Here is a 21241-nt window from a genome sequence, read left to right on the forward strand (position 1 = left end):
TGTTGTGAAGGCTTCTGAGCTACTGTACTCTCAGGCTTTCTTCATCTCTTCTCTTGGATGATTCTTACACATTCTACAGACTTTAGCTTAAATGCCACTTCTAGGTAAAGCTTTCCCTGACCTCCCTGACATTATGTTGTAAAACCCTGCTATGCCCTCCCATGTGATCCCATCTTTCAGCATTTTTCTTACTCACTGGGATGCAAATTCAGTGAGGATAAGATCTCTGTCTGCTCACGTTGTATCCCAGAATTTAGCAATAGTATGCTCTTATAAGTATTTGTTAAATTGATAAGCTATAATAAATGAATGAGTTATTAATTAAAACTGAAAGATCAGAATGGCTTGGTCTGCCCTACCTTTACCATCTTTTGTTTACCTGTTAGGCTGAAACCAAAAACCAACTCCCAAAGTCTAAAAACTGGAAATGAGAAAACAGGCTTTCTAAAATTTAAAATTTAGTTCTCACACAAACATGTGAAAATCCATGAGAAAAGTTGTGTATATTTAAATGTTAAAATTTGGGAGAAAAATAGTAATCACTAGGAGGCACTCCTAAGAGTAGAAAAAGATTTTGTCATGAGCCATATGTTGTTGAACATTTGTGAAAGTGGAAGCTTCCAGCTCAATGGCCTGACCCAGATATGTCAGGACACATTTGGCTCTACATAAAATAGGTTTTGTCAACTCAATTCTTGGAGAAAGAAAAATTTGTAGGCTTTTTGAGGTCCTCTACTCAGAGCTTACTAGGAAGTTAAGCAGTTATGTGCCAGATTCTTTTATTTCTGTTTTTATTATCTTTTTAAATAAGTAATACATGCATGTGGTTCAAAAGTCAAATGATATAAAATTGTATACACTGAGAAGTTTCCTTTCCATCCTATCTATCCCTAACCACGGTAGTCCCAAACCCCTCCACACCACTAATAACCACTTTATTAGTATTTATTTTTCTCAATATGTATTTATGCAAGTAGGAATAAATATATTCATTTTCTTATTTCCCTTTCTGCCTCTCCACACTTACACAAAAAATAGTATACTACAGATATTATTTGCATCTTGTTTTTTTCCCCTCTGTATATCCTGGAGATATTTCTATAGTACTATATAAAGAGCCTCTCTCTCTTTTCTTTCTTATTTCTTCCTTCCTTTTCTTCATTTACAACATATTCCAAGGTATGAAGGGCCCACAGTTTAATCACCTCCTTATTGATGACATATAGCCTGTTTTCAATTTTTTATTATTACAAACAGTGACATTTTAGACCAGTACAAATCAAAGTAGGTTAGAGCATTAAATAGCAACAGTCTGGCAAATAGCTGAGTGAGTCCCTTTGTGAAACTGGAGAATGAGGGGCCTGGGGAAGGGGCCACCATAGTCAGTTAAATGTGCATTGAATGACCAGGGAAATCTGTCCAAAAGGAACTTTTTTCTTGGGCTTTTTCCAAGTGAGATAAACAGAATGTCTGGAGAGAACAGCATGAAGCAGAGAGGTGCATCTGTACAATTCTAAGCTCTTAAATTTAATAAGATGTTTTTACCCTGGCTGGCGTAGCTCAGTGGATTGAGCGTGGGCTGGGAACCAAAGTGTCCCAGGTTCGATTCCCAGCCAGGGTACATTCCTGGGTTGCAGGCCATGACCCCCAGCAACCGCACATTGATGTTTCTCTCTCTCTCTCTCCCTCTCTCTCCCCCTCCCTTCCCTCTCTAAAAAGATGTTTTAGTGTTTGGAAAATAACCTCGTTTGTCTTTAGGGAGATGGAAAAATAATTACATGTCCATTCTTGGCCACTTCCCAAAATCCCTACAATGTAGGAGGCCAAGTTTAAAAAAAAAAAGGACTCCCAGCCTGATAAGGCCGTGTCAATGTAACTAGGTGTGTTACAACAGACACTGTTGGCAGCCAACCCTGCCTTCATCAGAGAGCCCCTTCTACTCTGTGGCATAGGCTGGCCTTGTTCCAATCCAGGGGCAGATCCTGACTGGCCCAGGTTAGTCATGGTGGCAACAGTCCCCATGAAGATGCTTGGTTGAGGTGTTTGCATATGGCCCAATGTTGGCCAATGACAATGGAAGACAGGTCACCTGGAGGAGCAGGGGCAGCTTTGGGAGAACAGTTAGGGCCATGGTCCTTTTTCCTTTATTCATGTGCCAAGCTGTAGTATCTCAAATGTTTGTCTGGTTCTCTTGGGTTTGCCCAAGTCGGAAGGAGAGAATCATTCCCGCACGGACCCAGCCACAGTAACTCTACAGGTATCTCAGTGAATGAGGGCTGGACAGAAGAGCAAGCCCCTGGGCAGGTACTCCTTCAGACAATCTTCTTTAAATTATTATTTTGTTTTAATACAGTGAAGTTGGAGGGAAATAAAGTTTCTGTTACTACTTTGCTTATTAGAAACAAATTAAATTAATTTCTACTAATTGAAACAGTGTCACTATTATGAGAATACCATACAGTCAGTTCACTTTTCCTGTAGCTCTCATTCCTTTTCTTGCTCTTTTCCATGATTTTTTTGAAACCAGACAAGTTCCTTAAAGGCACACTGAAGGGCTTACAGTATATTGAATAGGTTACAGTATATTGAAAAGATAACACTTATCAGCCACACAGTGCTACTCACACATTCTTCGACTTTAGAATCTCTGTCTGCTAACTTTCACATTAGGGCTACTGCTTGTAGAATATTGCAGAAAATTTACTAGGGCTACAGGTCGCTTTATAAAGCAGTTTCATTGTTTTGTTTTTTCAATTTCCCTTCAAGGGCAGTAGTTTGGCCACAGTCCATTGACATTTTGCCAGTTTGTTTCAGTGATAAGATCATCTCATACATCAGCATACCACAATACACTAGTTGCTCATCCCTGAATTTGGCTCTGGGTCACAGACTGACTACAAATTAAGCACTGAGAGCATGGGATACAAAGTGCTGTGAAGCACAAAAAGACAATGCCATTTTGTGGCTAGTTAGAAGGTGGTTTGTATAGTGGGAGGGGGGGAAGAGCATAGGTTTTAGAGCCAGAAAGGAGATCCAGCTACATAAATTGCAATGCTCAGCAGGATATGAAAATGTACAGCCCCTTGTCACACAATGATTAAGAATCTCAAGGCAGCAATAGTGAAACATTAAAGCAGGCAATATACCCATGAAGCTGACTCTGCCAGAGTGGCTTGGGTCCAAAGCTCGCTCCTGCCAACCCCAAAGCTCCTGGCTTTGGGCAAGTCAACTTCCCAGTCTCACTTTTTTTCATCTGTAAAATAGTGAAAACTGAACATCCCTGAAGGGGTGATATGAAGGTGACAAGAAAAGCACTTGACACATCATAGGTTCACACTTCTTTTACTTTCTTAGTCTATGTTGTGAATTCTTTTCCTTGTTGTTTTTTTTTTTTTGAGGCATCCTTCTTTGACCCTCTATGCTCATTACCCATTTTTGATATCTTTCAAAAGGGTATTAGACATTATGAAAGGCTCATACCTAATCATTTGTGACCAATGAAGAAGCAGTTTTATATGGTCCAACCTAACCCAAACTTGCTAACACTGTCCTTAGACCTGGGCAACTGAGATCCTTTCTTCACACCCATATTTTAGGGGACATGTGCCCCCTACCTTGCCCACCCTCTGTGTTCTTCCAGACCAACCCTTCCCCATTAAGGAGGAATCCCAGGCCAAGTCTTCTACTAGACCACACTTGGGGGCCAGGACCCAAGATTCCCTTACCAAATGACCATCAGCCTTCTTCTGGGACCTGCTTGGCCTCTGCCCAGAAGCCTCCTCTTCCTCCTCAAAGGCTGGGCACAAAACTTGGGCTGGAGAGACCATCACCAGAAGGCTGATTGGGACAACTGGGTGGAGCTTGGACTGGGGGTTAGGGAGGGAGGGAGGGATGCTGGCAGCATGCACACCAGGCCCCTGGCAGAGCCTCCTGAACTTGGGTGGGAAGAGGAGGGCTGGTTTGTGGCCCTTATTTGTACGCTTGTACCTCCCCATTCACCCTCTCTCTCCCCAATATAAGGGACCAGCCTAAATTTCGAGACTACCTATATGATGCCCACAACCTTCTCTTCCAGTTCTATATGTAGACATGCTTCTCTGTACCTCAAAATCAGGTGCACCTCTGCACCTCTGCACCTGATTTCCCCAAATATTCTGGACATTTTTTTAAACTTCCATGACTTTCTACATGATGCTATCTCAAACATTTCTCCTTTTTCTTTACCTGATGAAATTCTACTAGCTGTTTAACAACTAGATTGTATATCAACTCCGGTATTAGTGATCTCTGAACATCCTCTCAACCATCCAACCCTTACCCCCAGTCAGAGTTAACTGTTCTGTGTGTTTGTGTCAGGAGGGTGGGAGGACCTGGCATTATCCACTGGGATCTCATAACACCCCCTGTGGAAACACACCATACTGTATGTAATTGCTTTTTTATCCATAGCCAAGAGTGTGTGAGAGCTCTTCCAGGGCAGAAAACATACTACTACATGCTCATTCTCAGTGCCTATCCCCAAAGCATGGCTCTCAGTGGACAACCCACAATCTTTCAGTGTGGTAGTGTCATCAAAATCCCAGCTTCTTTGGTGACTAGCTGGTTTTGGGCAAATTACTAAATCCTGGTTTCCTCTTCTTTGAAATACAAATGAACATAATTACCTTCTTGAATGGCCCTAAGGATTAAATAAAATTATCTATTTCAAGAGCTCCATCATAATGATACATAGTATGGGCTCAATAGAGGATAACCATTATAAAGTTAGCCCCTATATTCTGATCCTTGGTAACATGTAAGAGGAAGTAAATAGTCTTTTCAAAGCCAGTGATATAGTTCCCTGATATCTGTATTTAATATCTCACTCGTGATAAAACTGTGAGAAAAAAGGTTTAAAACATGCTTGAGGTAATCTGAAGCTTGAAAATTGTTTATTAAATAAGGGGGCTAAATGGTAATGGAAAAAATACAATAAAAAATTTACAAAGAAAGGAACTTCCAGCCAAAATGGAGGTGTAGGTAAATACCCTTTGCCTCCTCGCACAACCAAAGGACAACAAATTTAAAAACAAAAAATAACCAGAACTGCCAGAAAATCAAACTGTGTGGAAGTCTGACAACCAAGGAGTTGAAGAAGAAACATTCATCCAGACCAGTAGGAGGGGTGGAGACAGGCAGCCGAGGCAGAGACAGGCAGCCAGGGTGGAGAGGACTCATGGCAAGGTGGCAGCTGGAGGACCAGGGTGGGCTAGGTAATGGCTGGTGGAGTGGGTGGTTCTACATTTGCATGTGGATAAATCAGGAGCAACAACTGAGGAGCAACACAGCCCTCATAACCCAGGGTTCCACTGCTGGGAAATTCACCCTCAAAACCTCTGACTGGTAAAACCTGTGGGAATTCAGGTGGCAGAAGAAACTCCCAGCCTCACAGGAGAGTTCATTGGAGAGATCCACAGGGTCCTAGAATGTACACAAACCCACCCACCTGGGAATCAGCACCAAAAAGGCCCAATTTGCTCGTGGGTAGCAGAGAAAGTTACTGAAAGCTGGCCAACTGCTGAGCAAGTGGCATTGTTCCCTCTCAGACCCCTCCCCCACATGCATCACCACAATGCAGCCATGTGTTGTCCTGCCCTGGCAAATACCTAAGGTTCTGCCCCTTAGTACATAACAGGCACACCAAGACAAAAAAAAAAATACAGCCCAAATGAAAGAATAGATCAAAGTTCTAGAAAAAAATACAACTAAGCAATGAAGATATAGCCAACCTATCAGATGCAGAGTTCAAAACACTAGTAATCAAGATGCTCACAGAAATGGTTGAATCTGGTTGCAAAACAGAGGAAAAAGTGAAGGCTATGAAAAGTGAAATAAAGGAAAATATACAGGGAACCAACAGTGAAGGGAAGGAAAGCAGGACTCAAATCAATGGTTTGGAGCAGAAGGGAAAAATAAACATTCAACCAGAACAGATTTAAGAAAAAAGAATTCAAAAAATGAGGAGAGGCTTAGAAACCTCTGGAACAACTTTAAACATTCCAACATCCAAATTATAGGGATGCCAGAAGGAGAAGAGGAAGAGCAAGAATTTGGAAACTTATTTGAAAACATAATGAAGGAGAACTTCCCTAATCTGGCGAAGGAAATAAGACTTCTAGGAAGTCCATGAAGCTCAGAGAGTTCCAGAAAAGTACCCAAGGAAGCACACACCAAGGCAATCATAATTACATTACTCAAGATTAAAGAGAAGGAGAGACTCTTAAAAGCAGCAAGAGAAAAGGAGACAGTTACCTACAAAGGAGTTCCCATAAGACTCTCAGCTGATTTCTCACAAGAAATCTTGCAGGCAAGAAGGGGCTGGAAAGAAGTATTCCAAGACATGAAAGGTAAGGACCTACATCCAAGATTACTTTACCCAGCAAAGCTATCATTTAGAATGGAAGGGCAGATAAAGTGCTTCCCAGAAAAGGTCAAGTTAAAGGAGTTCATCATCAACAGGCCCTTATTATATGAAATGTTAAAGGGACTTATCTAAGAAAAAGAAGATAAAAAATATGAACAGTAAAATGACAACAAACTCACAACTATCTACAACTGATCCTAAAAAAAACAAAAACAAACTAAGCAAACAACTAGAACAGGAACAGATTCACAGAAATAGAGATCACATGGAAGGTTCTCAGTGGGGAGGGGGAGAGGGGAGAATGGGGGAAAAGTTACAGGGAATAAGAAGCATAAATGATAGGTACAAAATAGACAGGGGGAGGTTAAGAATAGTATGGGAAATGGAGAAGCCAAAGAACTTATATTTATGACCCATGGACATGAACTAAGGTGGGGGAATGATGGTGGGAGAGGGGTATAGGACAGAGGGGAATAAAGGTGAGAAAAAAATGGGACAACTGTAATAGCATAATCAATAAGATATATTTAAAAAATTACCAAAAAGTAAAAAATAAAATAAAACAATGAAGGTACCAAGAAATATTTTTTAATGAATCCAAACCATTAGGTAACTCTTGGCACTCCTGACACCAAATGTGTGAGCAACACACTACATTACAATTTGTTTTGAGAGGTATTCTTAATAATGTTTATATATCATCTAAATACAGGGAAATGAGGAAGCATAAGGTGTATTTTTAATAACTACCTCTTTAAGAACTTTATATAAATATGTAACTATTTTGTTTTTATAACTATATATTTAGGTATTCCTATAAAAATGCTTAAGTATACATATACACACTCTGTTTAGAAGTTTCAAAAAGGGAAAAAGCTAATTGCAAAAAAACCCATGTGCTAATAAAAAAAATCACTATCAGTTTCTATATGTATCTATCCAGTCTGCTATGACTTGTTATCCCAAATTGGGGCCTTCTTTCTATTAGTATAGGGTACACTATTAAATGAAACTGCTGACGTTTTTGCCTTCTTGTATCTCTAAATCCTGTTTTTATTAAGGAGAAAAAAACAAAAAATGGAATGCGATCTAAGCTCACAAGAAAAAAATCAAAACTAGTTGATTGCACTTATTTGAATCTTATTGCTAATACAGAAGGACTATAATAAAATTTGCTTAATGATGTCAATCTGTGTTTTCCAAATTAGTGCAAATAAAATAAGAAGGATACTGTTGTAAAGCTAGTGATGCAAGCAATTGTTTGGCCTGTTGCAAAATCAGACACTTTCTGCAAGTTGTCCATGCTATTATTATGTTGTTCACTATTATAGCTTACCATTTCAACTATAGGAGACTAAAAATCTACCTATCTACAAGGGCTCATTATACTAATTTTTCTTTCACAATAGCACATCTGATTGCACATTTAATATTTACTTAAATCTATAGGAGCTGCTAATTTAAAATCATAGGCTATATGAAAATATCTGGGTTGAGAATAAATAGTATATTATAGGAGAGGTAGGGATACTGATAGCACACTTAGGAAGATTTCAAAGGCACAGAACGCAATCTGGTAAATGACATGTTTTCTAAGCGGTATGACTGAAACTTAGTATTAGCCTTACAAGTCAACAACAACAATATAATAGTAAAACAGCTTTTCTTTGAGGTGCCTTTTGTGCTTAAAAATATTTTTTTAAAAATGCAAAACCATCTTTACTCTTGCCATAATGCTAAGGCACAAATATTTGAATTCTACATTGGAGGCCAGAGGAAGCAGAAGCTTCCTTATGGGAAGAGATGGCGGAGTTTGGCATTGAGTTCTCTCTCCTTGCTTAAAAGATCCAGACTGTGCTTTTTGAAGGCTTCTGACTGTAGCCTGAGCTCGTCGTAGGCCTTCTGGATCCCATCCACCCTGCGCTGAAGTTCCCGGACTCTTAAGTTACTGTCCACAGCCACTGCCTCTTGCTCAAACCGCTCTAGCGCTTGTCTCCTGGCCACATCTGCAGTCTCCAACTTCTCCTCAAGCTGGCAGATCTCTGCTTGCTTGCTCTGAAGCACCTTGCCCCTCTCCATGGACAGCTGCAGCAGCTCCTCTTTCTCCCGAGTGACCGTCTGCAGCCTGGCCTGCAGCTCCTGGCTCAGGCTGCTGTGGGCCTCCTCGGCCTTTGCCATCTGCGCTGTGGCCTGCTGGTGCTGCTGCTTGAGGTTCTGCAGCTGGCTGCGCAGCTGCTCTGTCTCCTTCGCGTGGGCGCTTGCCTGCTGGCTCTGCAGCTCCAGCAGCTCCTTCTCTCGGGCCTGTGACCTGCTGGTCTCTTGGGCACACCTCTCTTTCAGAGTCTGCAGCTCTTCAGCCAGGGCCTTGCTTCGGGCGGTGAGCTGCAGGACTTTAGTCTCCTTGTCCTTCAGCGCTTGGCTGAAGAGGTTGCTGTTCTCCAGCCTCAGCTTCTCATTCTCCTCTCTCAGCTTGATGTTCTGACTCTTGTGTTCGTCCTTGAAGCGGATCATCAACTCATGGTTGGCTGCCAGGGTCATAAAGCGTTCCTCCAGCTTCTGGGCAAGCTCACTCTTGGCCTTTAGCTTCTCGGTCTCCAGCATCCTCTTCTCCTCCAGCTCTGCATTGAGCAACTCCAGGACCTGACAGCGCTCCAGAGCCTCATCTGACCTCCGCTTCAGGATGCAGATGAGCTGGGACTGCTCGTGGATGCGGGAGCAAAGCCTCGCTTTCTCACTCTTCTCCTCGTCCGACAGCCCCCGGAGGTTTGCCAAGGCTTCCCTCAGACCGTCCAGTTCCTTAAATCCTATCTCCTCTTCTTGGTTTTCCAGTTTTTTGTTTTGTGAATCTAAGTGTTCTTCAGAGGGTGGGGTGTCCATCCATCCTGACAGCCCGCTCATCCTCAGACGCAGGCGCTCTTTTCCACTGTCCGCTGACTCCACGGTCTTTCCCCCTCAGATTTCGAAAGCCGCAGTGTTGCTAGGGGCTCCTGGCAATCTCCAGCCGCAGCTTCTTCCAATAAGGAGCCCTGTGATTGGTGGACAGGCCTTCAGACTGCTTTGAAGTAACAACAGCTGGGAGAGCCTAGAACCAATCCTGTCAGGTTATGCTTGCCTTTCTAACCAATCACAGCTCTCTGCTCATAGCTGGCCTTTACTGCACAGACTCTGGCCCGCCCCCTCCATTTCCAGCTAGCGTCGGGGCAGGAAACTTGACTCCACCTAATTTCTGGTAGGACTAAACAAATCAAGCTGGCTGTGACTATTCCTCCTTCCTCTCCACACTTCAACTGTCATTAGAATAAATTACTGTCTTTGGAAACACAGCTGGTTCCTTAAAAACCTGCAATCTATAAATTCAGAGTAGCAGTGGGACTCTGAGAGCCAGGACCCTGATTGGCTGTGAGTTTGCATCTGTAATGTTTGGCACGGTTCAGTAAAAGAGCAAACTCCCAATGAATTTTTTTTGTTGTTGTTTTCCTTAGCATTGTCCCCAGGTGTGAATAAATGCTCTTTGTTAGATATTCATCACTCCCTGTTTTTACCTTTACCAAAATAAGGTTACAGAAGGAAACTTGATGTAGATATGATAAACCTTAAAACAGGAGAAAATATCCAAATGAGGTTTACCATTCATATATCAAAGTCCATTCCAGATGAATTAAATAGTAAATGTAAAGAGTAAAAATCAAAGTATTAAGTAGAAACTAGAAGAAAATAAAGGTAACCATAAAAGTTCTGGGTTAGGAAGGACTTTCATAGCTTAAACATTATGTAAAAGACAAGTAAGGAAAAGTCTACTTTGACTTTGTTGAACATCTGAAGTTGTGTATAATTTTAAATATTATGTGACCTCTGAGGTCTTTCCAGTCTCTCCTTTCTTTGGATTTGCCTGACGTTTTACTCCCTATCCCGGAACCAACTATTGGTGTTCCCTTAACCAACCAGCTCTCTGGCCTTGTCTGTAGGTTCCCTTTGCCTGGAAGGCCTTTGCCTCCCTTGTCCCTTGTTACTCTCTAGCAGTTCAGTATTTGACAGTTAAGAATTGTCTCTGTGAAGCCTTTCCTGGCCCCAATATGTAGAATTGATATGTAGAATTGATCACTCACCTCTTTTAGTGCATCCAGCGCAGCCTTTTTGTACTTCTAATCAATGTGTCAAAACCTTATTGCACTCACTGTTTACCTGCCTGCCTCCCCTATTAAACCCCGAGATCATTAGGAGACTACATGTGTTTTATCCACGATGACTAGACCAGTGCCTGGCACATTGGGAAAACTCAGATAAATGTGTGTTGAAAGCAAAAATCAACTTGAGAAATTATCCATCATAAATAAAACAGACAACAGATTTGTATATTTATAGAGAGCCTGTGAAAGCCAATAAAGCTATTTAACATCTTACAAGAGAAATCAACAATTAGGTTCACAGATACGGGGACAGAAATGGTAAAGAATTGAACCCCATCAATGACCCAATAAATACAAGTTAAAATTAGTATTTAATCTACCAAATTATTAAGTTTCCCTTCTATTTTCAGACTCCTCAGGACTGGCAAACATGTAGTGAGATAGGTATTGTCTTATACTCTTGGTGGAAGTCAGATGACAGCATGTACTGAGAACTTAGAACATTTTTGTGTTTTTTTGGTCTAATGATTGCCCTTCTGGAGAGATCTTTGCTCAGAATATTATCTGAAAGAAAAATTTTTACACAAAGCTTTTCATTGTAGTGTGCTTTATAACAACTAAAGTTGAAAACCTAAATGTCTCCAAAGAGAAAATATTAACAAAATTATGATATTTTCATGTAACAATATTATCCAACCATTAAACATTATCTTGTTTATAGGCAATTTAATGGCATGGAAATGCTTATGTTAAGAAAAAACTGAATGATCTTAATGCTATGAAAGCTGAACATAGAATGTTGACAATTCCTATGATCTGACCACTGTCTCTGGTGTCAGATTTTATCTCTCAAGTCAAAATGATAAGGAAAAGGCCTGGGTGTTAGTATAGATGTTGGATGGATTTTTTACAGTTCAGATTTCACTGAGAGCAAAACAGATCTGAGAGAAGAGTTTCAGATTCCCCTTTGGTCTCAAAGATCAGGCTGTCATGTCCCAAGCCTCGAATCTCTTGTCTCGAGAGGAAACGCAAGGTTGAGGACTGAGGATATTTCCTGAACTGAAATTTTTGTAACTACTTACATTATAAAATATGGAGGTTGTATGAAAGTGGGTTCTGAAGACTTTAAAAAAGTACGAATTAAACATATTTGTGCCCTGGCTGGTGTGGCTCAGTGGGCTGAGCACCTGCCTGTGAACCAAAGGGTCACTAGTATGATTCCCTGTGACCCTTGCACATGCCTGGGTTGCGGGCCAGGTCCCCAGTGGCAACCATGTGAGAGGCACCCACACATTGATGTTTCTCTCCCTCTCTTTCTTCCTCCCATCCCCTCTGTCTATGGTATATGGTAAGTAAATAAAATCTTTTAAAAAATAAACATTTGTAACTTTTCCCTTTCTCTTCTTCACCTTTCCTTGAATTTCAACTTTATAGACTGAAATGGAACTTGTAAAGTTGAGGCAAGCGATTAGAAAATTAGAATAGTCCTCTTCGTTAAAATACAAGGGTCATACATAATTGAAAATTTTATTTGCCAATTACCTTATATGATCTGATATAGTTTAGTGAACTCACAGAATATGTGAAAAATAAAAAGAAGAAGACTGGGAAAATATTCAAAATTTTAACAGCAGTTGTTTCTTGAGGATGAGCTGTGGATGTTTTCCCTCCTCCTTCTGCCTAAGTCTCTTGCCTATAGTGGATGTTCAATGTTATTTGTTGATTAAATAGAGTTTCCACATTTAAATTATTTTATATTTCTTCTGTTAAAATTATTTTAAATAACATTAAGTCCATAGATTACTTGTCAAGGCTAAGAATCCCACAAGATCCTAACCAGTATTTACTCATTGATTTATTCAACAAACATTTGCAATGTACAGAGTGGGGATAGATGCAAAGTATACATTAATACATTAGATACCATAGCTCTTCAAAGAACCTATAATTCAGTAATGATGGCTTTTGGTTCCTCTCTACCAGAAGTTCCTCTCTACTGGGTTGTTTCCTTTGTTCTACCATTTTTTTTCCCCCAGCTACTTTTGATCTCCAAAGTAACCAGTATATTCCCTTCTCAGAGGTCCAAGGAATAATGAACCTTGGTCAGTGTTCTCCTTAGTGGTGACCAGTGAGGCCCCTCCATTTGCCTTTAGGTCTTTTAATGTCTATCTCTTTTTTAATTTAATTTTATTTTTATCCACTGCCTAGGCACGTGCCCTGGCTGGGAATGGAACCTGCAGCCTTTCAGTGCACAGGACAACAGACATTCCAACCACAGAGCCATACCAGCAATGTTTCTTTTTTTCAAAAACTACTATTAGAGTTCTTCTATACATCCTACACAGTACTAGGCATTTGTACATCTTCTCTCACTTAACTATATCTAACAATCTTTTTGAAAGATATGCACCATTATTCACATTTTAGAGTTTACAGGGAACAAAGAAACTATGGTACAGAAAGGTTAAGCAAGTTGCTCCAGCTTATCCAGAGAGCAGGTGATAGAGCCAGATTCAAACCCAGATCTTTTCTCTTTCTTTCCTTAATTTAATCTTCATTGCATTTTTTTACATTACCTTTTAGTCCCCTTATACCTGCCTCTCCCCAGCAATCAGCACACTGTTGTCCATGTCCATGAGTCCTTTTTCCTTTTTGCTCAATGCTTCCACCGTTTAACCTCCCCCACCTTGCCCCAACTAGCTGTCATCCTATTCTCCATCTATGAGTCTGTCCTCATTTTCCTTCTTACTTCAGTCTGCTCATCAGATTACACATATGAATGAAATCATATGGTATTTGTCTTTCTCTGCCTGGTTTATTTCACTTAGCATAATGTTCTCCAGGTCCATCCATACTGTTGCAAAGGGTAAAATTTTCTCCTTTTTTATGGCTGAGTAGTATTCCATTGTGCAAACCCAGATCTTTTTGATACCAAAGCCAATGATTTTTAGTTCATACTTCATTCATTTGCTCATTCATTCATTCATTCAATTCACATACCAAGAAACTATTCTGTCCAAGGTTACAGTCCAGCTCTTAAGATGATTACAGCCTAATGATGAGACAAATAATAGAAAAACAGCAATTCGGTGATAATTGCTAACATAATTGTGAATAAATCAGACACATCACTCCTCTCAAAGAATAAAGGTTAGCAAGCGATGATCTGAAGTCTGATCCCGCATCCTGACTGAGCTACTCAATGTGGTAGAGTGAGTCTTCTTGTGAAGCTGAAGGAGAATCAGGTCTTTTGGAACAAGTTCCAAAAAAGTAGAAGGAACAGACTGTGATTGGATCAAACATGTGGGGGCATTTATTTTGTGAAACAAACTAGTGAAATTAATGAATAAGCCTGGGAGGGAGTGGAGACAGAAGAGATGGGAGAGCAGTCCCAAAGCAGAATGCGAGTGAGAATACGGATGAAGGCAGATGTTCAGGGTTTTTACTTGCGTGGTGAATTTGGATGGCAGATGTGTAAGGGAGTCCAAGCAAGTTCCTTGGTACACACAGCTACGTATCTATGGAAGAATTTAGCTGAGGCTGACAGTAATCATACTTTTGGTGGATTCCTAGGCCATGTGAACAGGTCATGGGGTTCCTAGGATCCTCCTCGCCTACTTAGAAGCTCCAGCAATCATGGTGAATGGGAAATTTAGGCCTCTCTGGAGTCAGCAGTGAATATGAAATATTACTTCATTTTTTTCAATAACAGAATTTGGAAGTGTTTTCACTTGAGGGAGACATAAATTACAGCCTCTTGATTCCTGCAGGACCCATGTCTATACAGCACGCCATTCTTCTGATAATGGATCACTTCTCCCTGGCCACAAGGTGGACTCAATTCCAGGCGGGGTCAATCATAAGATCTTGCTCTACGTGGCCACGTGAGTGGTTCAATAGGTGGGGACATGACCCCAAGCCTGGCCAGTGTCTCCCAGATATCTCTCAAACTGAACCTAGAAAAGAGAAGTACTTTCAGCCAAGAGATTGTAAGGCTCTCTCGCACCCTCAGAGATAGTATCTAAGTTTCTGGTCCCAGCCTGTATGTCCCCAAAATAACCTAGGTTCCCGCAATACATTTTTAATTCTGAGGGCTAATGATGTATTTCTAATAAATTCTCCCTTTTGGGCTGATTTCTAATAGGGTTTTTTGAATTTAAAAAATAAAAATGATGGAGGGAAAAAGCCCTAAGACATGCAGTTCAAGGAGATACCTCCAGTTTTTAAAAAATATTTATTAAAGTTTTAGTGGGAACTTTGCTTACAAGTCTCACTGGCTCAAGTCTGTCAATGTGAGTCCACTAAAGAATTCAGGTTGCCCACACTTTGTAATGCGTGAAAGTCCCATTTAGCCTTCCTTTTGTAGCCAGGTGAGATTTAAGGTTGTGCTTTATATTTTCTTTTTCAGAAAAAGAAAAGAGACATGAAATCTCCTTGATGTCTGGAGGCAGCCAGAAAGTGCTGTGGCAGGCACAAGGAGGGTGTTTCTATTACTCTAGTTATTCAAGGAAGCAGGGAGTCCTAGTTCGAGATGGGGATATACTAGAACCAATCTCATTAGTGCTTCTGAGCTGGCTGGCTGCTGGGAGGTGGCTGGTATCTGAAAGAAAGGCTGAGAAAGTAGCTTGTGCAGCTCTGAAGTGGCAGGAGCTGGAACAGGATTTGCAATTCTGCTAATGTTCCGGGTAACCTTGGAGGTGTGCCTCCACTCAGCTCACCTTGCCCCTCCCCAAGGTCAGCACAGGAGGAGGAAATAAAGATAGACTACACACCTCCCTAAAAGACCTTGCCAGACAATGGGAAAGGAGTTGGTCCAGGTTAGTTGCTCTTATTGGTAAGTGTGTAGAAGGTTCTAATATCTGTTTGGGGGAGGAGGCAAGCACGCTAGTTGTTTTCAATGACATTTGTTAATTGCCTGTTATAAGATCTTACACTCCCCCACCATCCAGGCTTCTTCTAGCCCACAGGGAATCAGTTCTCATTTTGAGAAAGGCAACCTAGTTGACTCCCAAGGGAGAATGGTGCCCTGTATGTTAATATGGTCCAAAAATGTCTCTGTGGAAAACTTGTCAAGAATAAGTGTTAGTTTATTTTCAAAGCTTTTCAACTGCTTTTTAAAAGTAAAAACTCTGAATAAAATAGCTAAGACTGCCCACTTGGAGGAAATAATGTCCAGAGCTGCAGTAAAGACTGGAGAAATATTAGCCTAGCAGAATTTCTTTAGCCTTGCTAGGGAATTTAGCATTTAGGATTCATAATATAAAGTATTTCATTTAAAATAAAAAGTTAAATTAATTTGAAAATACATTTGAATCATAATAATTTATTCTAAGGGTTTTTACAAAATATTTTATGAAAATTATACATACATAGGAAGTACAATATAATTTAACAATTTACATTCTAATTAAAACTTTGTTGCAAAGCATGTCAGTGACCACTCTCATGCTGCTTTCATATAGTAGAGTTATAAGAAAAACAATCTATATATGCAACTTTTTTTTTGGTGTTTTGCTTTTTACATACTCTGTTAAAAAGTATAGGCTTAAGACCTACCCCAGGAGAAAATTAAGCCAAAAAATAAATTTCACCTATGGCCAGTGGGTGGCACCAAAGCACATTCAAGACTTAACACTGGGAAAAGGGAAAGCAGTTTCTCGACCCAAAATACATGCAGTAAAATTCAGTCTCATTCCCTTAACATGGAATTCCATGTTTTAATAGAGATTACAGAGTAAATGGATTTCTTATGGTAAAATTCTTTATCATCACTGATTTTCTGCCTCCTCTCCCCCATATTAGCATCCTTTTGTCACTTTTTCCCACAACCTACACATTTCTTACAAGGAATCTCAGTGGTCAAGAGGCAGGCTTTCCTAAATGGAGCACAAGACTGGGTGGAAGCACATGATGGCAAACTTGGAAACTTTGCCCATTAACAACACCCCACATTTAATTTTTTGGCAGCTTTTTCTGTGAAGCAACAGTTGGATTTTCCTAGCTTTCTGAAATGTCTTCTTTAACACTGGAGTCACAAATACATTACATATTTTGTTATTGTTTAAATCTCTTGGGCCTTGTAACCAAAGAGGACCTGCAGGTTGACTTTAATATGCTGTGTGGCATTCATTAGTGCCAACAGATAGGAGGTGAAGATCTCTGCTCACAGAGTCTGATTTTCAGGACCACATTCCACCTGGTTAGTAGTGTTCAGTGGTGGAGCCAATGGACTTTGAGTTCACTTGGAAATCTTAGCAATCAACAGCATTCTGAGAGGCAGGGTTGCTTCAATCCAAGTGTTGGGGGAATTCACCATCTTTTCCCAGAGAGCAACTTCCTCTGAAGTAGAGTCCATCCAATCCACTTCAGTACCATAGCTTTTACCTGAAAAAATAAACAAAAACAAACAAAAAAAATCAAAACAACAAGGAAGCATTGCATTAAGAAAGGAATAGTTTGTTGGGGGATGGGGAGGAATCACTCTTTAATTATAACCACCGATGGAAGTCAGCTAGGAAGAGTTTTAACATCCCCAGGAGGGCAGATCTGGGACCCAATAGAAGGAAGAAATGTTTAACCATCTGAGAAGAGTACTCAAGAGCTAGATGACAATCTGTCACAGGCATAGGGGAGTGGTAGGAAGGATTCCCCCACTGGGTTGGAGGTGACACTAGATGAACCCTGAGGGAGTGTGGTTACAGCTTTAGTGTTGAACAGACTCAATTTTGAATCGTGGCCCTGGCACTTATTAGCTCTGCTAATTTTTTAAAACCTCAATTATTCTGGAAATAACATTAGTAACTCCTCATAGAATTGTGAGGGTTAAGTGAAATAATGCAAATAAAGCACTCAGAACAGTGACTAGCGCTCCATAAATGTTAGCTACTATTATTATTCACAGCACACTTTTAGCTATGAAGAGTCATACATTCTTTTTTCAGGGAAGAGTGGTGACGAAGACTTTTCTGCCCCCCCCCGCCCCCCAATAAGGTAAATGCTATGTGGAGAGACTCAGCATCCTGGTAATCTCTATTTCCTGAGCCCTTAGCACACACAGCCTGACATTCCTTCACTGGTTCATTTACTTCATTACCCTTAACAGAAATAAAATATCTGCTCTCACTGGGAAGAAGCAATGCAAAAATCTCTAGTGTCTCCAGAAGCATTTGTCTCAGAGAAAATTAAAAATGTAACAAATATTACCTGTCCCAAAGCCAATCCGAAGACCTCCCAAAAACTGGTTGGTTAATTTGTAATGGTCCCAGACAGTAAGCTCCACACAGGCCTCCGTGAGATCTTCAGGCCTGAACCCGTCATACACCATGGTGTGGTTGAAGACAGGGTTGGTGGTTTTCCCTACGGCTCTTGTCTTCTGGCGACTTTTCCTACTTGTATCTGGAAGGATGGTACTACAAATGGAAACATTATTGTGAGAGCATTTGAATAAGATAGTGAGCATTTATGCTTCCGATGCACTTCAACACAGCTACTGAGGATAGAGTAGAGAAATCGTGCTGATGGGATGGGGGGCATTCCATTGGAAAGACTGTGCATCAGAGTGGACTAGACTTGCTTTGAATCCTGACTCTGCCACTTAGTGGCTGTGTGTTATAGGGAAAGTTACTTAACCTCTCAGATACTTGCTTCCTCATCTATAAGATCAGAATGGTAATGCCTACTTCATAAGATTAATATTAAAATTACACATTAAGCAAATAACTTAGTTCAATTCTGCATTTAGTAATTACTTACTATGTAGCAATTGTTTGAGGATGCCTTTAAAATTTGGAAGTACAGTCTATTGCTGAATTATCTGTGATAGCCTAAGGAATTAGTCTTGCACAGAATTGACAAAGAATATAAACCTCTCCAATTTGTTAGATTTGATTTTGGGGATAAATTATATATTTGCAACCATTTACATTTAATTTGTGGTAATCACTGAATTAACTTTAACCTATCATGGCTCTTGTAAAGGCAAGAAGGTCTGAGACTAGTCTCAGAATAGGAGACTGGCCTGAGCTGAGGAACTTTACCAGCTAGTATCTGTGAAGCATGCATGGCCTTTTTGTTTTATTGATGGTTTATTTGCTGTGTAGAAGCTTTTCAGTTTGATGTAGACATTCCTTTGTTTTTGGTTTTACTTCCCTTGCCTTTGGGGTCAAGTATATAAAACCTCTCTGAGACCAAGGCCCATAAGTTTAGTACCAATGCTCTTTCTATGTATTTTATTGTTTCAGGTCTTATATTCAAATCTTTAATCCATTTTAAGTTAATTTTTATATGTGGTGTCATACCCCTAGGTCTATTGCAGCCAGCTATGTTCATTATTCACAATGGCCAAGACATGAAAACAACCCAAGGGTCCTTCAATGGATGAATGAAGAAAATGTAGCACATTTATACAGTGAAATACTACTCAGCCATAGAAAATGATGAAATACTGCTACTTGCAACAACATGGATGGATCTTGAGTGTGTATCATGCTAAGTGAAATAAGTCAGGTGGAAAAGGACAAGAACCATACAATTTCACCCATATGTGGGATATAAAACAGACATCCAAACCCATATGTGGGATATCCCTATATGTGGGATATAAAGCAACATACAACAAAAAAAAAACAAACTCATAGACACAGACAATAGTATAGTAGTTACCAAAGGTGAAGAGGAGTGGAAAGAGGATGAGGAAGGTAAAGAGAGTCAAAAAGATGGTACTAGAAGTACACACAATGCAATATACAGATGATGCATTATAGAATTGCACACTTGAAACTTATACAATGTTATTAACCAATGTTACCCCAATAAATTTAATTTTTTAAAAAGAACATGTATAGAGAAAACCATAAATAATGTCACATAAAATTAAAAAGCTGCGGTTGGATTTCTGGTAGAATCTGTACAGATAAAATTAGTCAGAGGGAGCTAGGATGGCACGCTAATGTCTAATTACTATTTACCAGATACCAGGCATTTACATGTTTCACAGAGAAAAAAAATTTTGCTACTTAAGAACCAAAATTGTCTTAAGCTCTTATGAGCTATTAGCTGAGGTCTTTTAGCAAATAATTTTCCAGATATTTTCAGGCTGATGCCAAAGGGCTTTTGCAAATGGGCCACAAAACAGGTCCTTCACTAAGGAGCCAAGGGGTAAGACAGCCCACTGTTAGAAATTCATAAATTCTTCAGTACTGAATCTTGTTCCCACCAGGAATGTTCCCACCTAGGAAGCATTGCATATGTGTGTGTGTGGTCTCTGGTTTCATTTTTATATGTGCCCTCTCATCTTTATGATTTTAAAACTATATGAAGCCTTAAGGGGGTTGTGTCACAGATCCCCCTAGCTCATGTAGTCACTGTCTCAAGTGATTTCATTTAAACTGTGGATGATGAGTTTCAGCATCACAGATACAGAGAACTAAAATCAACCAGGAAAGGCCAGGCTGCTGCAGAAAGAACTGAGGGAGGCAGAATGATCCATGCCATTACCATTTAACAAAAGAGTTTAGATGGCTGCCCCTTAGCATTGGCAGGTCAAGGCATTCCTTCACCCAGATGTGCACTTCTCCAGTTGTAGGAAGCTTTTTACCTATAATAGAAAAAAGGGAGAAAATAAAATTTTACTACCAGTCCTCTCTTGGCAACACTGCATCTAAAGATGCCAATCCAAAAATGGCCTAGCCCAGAGATATAGCTAGTGCTTGAATACATGATCCTAATTGGTTAGATCTGTACATCCTTAACTATATCTTTTATAGTCTGGCTGTACTGAGCTCAGGCAGCTCTATGAAAATAATTTATGTGATTCCAAGTACAGAGTATGACATCATTCCTCTTGGATTTTGCTTGGCTCAACAGGATCAACTATAGACATCAGGTATGTGAGTCATCCATTTATAGTTATATTTGAAACATCTCCGTGAAATGCATATACCTTTCAAACACCGATACCAATATCCATTGGGGCTGACAGGAGGTATTTTAAACATGTTACTGTAAAATAACCAAAACAGGTACTGGCTAAAGTGTAGTTATTCTTCTTGTTAAAAGTAGAGTGTAAAAAGCTACACATTATATAAGACTTATTACACACAAGTAATAGTGAATATTATGGATATGGGATTACTGGGAAGTTGTTTTGGTCCAACATTTTTGTCTAGACTGGGTACACCTGGACAGAGAAATACTGCCATATTTTTCTGGATGAGTTAACCCAATCAGTCAACCATACAGATGTATAAGAAATCTATGCCCTTGGGAAATGTTCACCATTAATCTAGAGAGAGTAATTCAATAACAACTATAAAAATGGAAAACTGAATGAAATGCCAAGTTATTACTGTACTGTTCTAGGAGATAATGTGATCAGTGAGGGGGAATATAGTCAGGAAAAGCTACCTGGGGAGCTAGGGCGTCATCTAAGACTTGGAAAGGCCGAGGAGAAGATCACGACAATACAGAGAAGAGAAACTACATGACTGAAAACTCAGACAGGGTGAGGTTCATCCCAGCACACAGTCGCCTGGCGCCCACTGCCAAGAAATGCCAGTGAGGGGATGGGAAAAGAGACTAGCAGAATTTCTCTGCATGTTTACCATAAATGATAGGATACAAATTATATACAAAAGAATCTGCCTTTTAGAAAGATCTAGAAGTAACAAGATAGTGGTTTGGCAGCCAGTTTGGCCTAAAGATATGTTTGCTT

At 40.1% G+C, this 21241-nt stretch overlaps 2 protein-coding genes across 22 annotated transcripts in view; both read right to left on the reverse strand.

Moving 5' to 3' along the window:
* Positions 1–7004: 7004 nt before the first annotated feature.
* CCDC89 (coiled-coil domain containing 89) lies at positions 7005–9363 on the reverse strand. Its single transcript, XM_045818099.1, has one exon. It carries the CDS (start codon positions 9299–9301, stop codon positions 8195–8197), a length of 1107 nt encoding a protein of 368 aa, XP_045674055.1. The 5' UTR covers positions 9302–9363; the 3' UTR covers positions 7005–8194.
* A 6470-nt stretch (positions 9364–15833) lies between these two features.
* The window catches only part of SYTL2 (synaptotagmin like 2), a 103037-nt gene continuing 97629 nt past the window's right edge, over positions 15834–21241 (reverse strand). For 12 of the 21 annotated variants that reach the window (XM_045818322.1, XM_045818318.1, XM_045818319.1 and 9 more), the window contains 3 exons: positions 20026–20125; positions 17734–17939; positions 16040–16914 (listed from right to left, as the gene is read on the reverse strand). In XM_045818322.1, the coding sequence (XP_045674278.1) occupies positions 16769–16914; positions 17734–17939; positions 20026–20125 (452 nt within the window). In that variant the 3' untranslated portion in view covers positions 16040–16768. Of the gene's footprint in view, positions 16915–17733; positions 17940–20025; positions 20126–21241 lie in introns of all 21 variants that reach the window. The other 9 variants (XM_045818309.1, XM_045818308.1, XM_045818310.1 and 6 more) reach the window with 1 other exon arrangement.

The sequence above is a fragment of the Phyllostomus hastatus genome, unplaced genomic scaffold (assembly GCF_019186645.2).
Source record: "Phyllostomus hastatus isolate PE091 unplaced genomic scaffold, TTU_PhHast_1.1 phas_scaffold_317, whole genome shotgun sequence".
Taxonomy (NCBI): domain Eukaryota; kingdom Metazoa; phylum Chordata; class Mammalia; order Chiroptera; family Phyllostomidae; genus Phyllostomus; species Phyllostomus hastatus.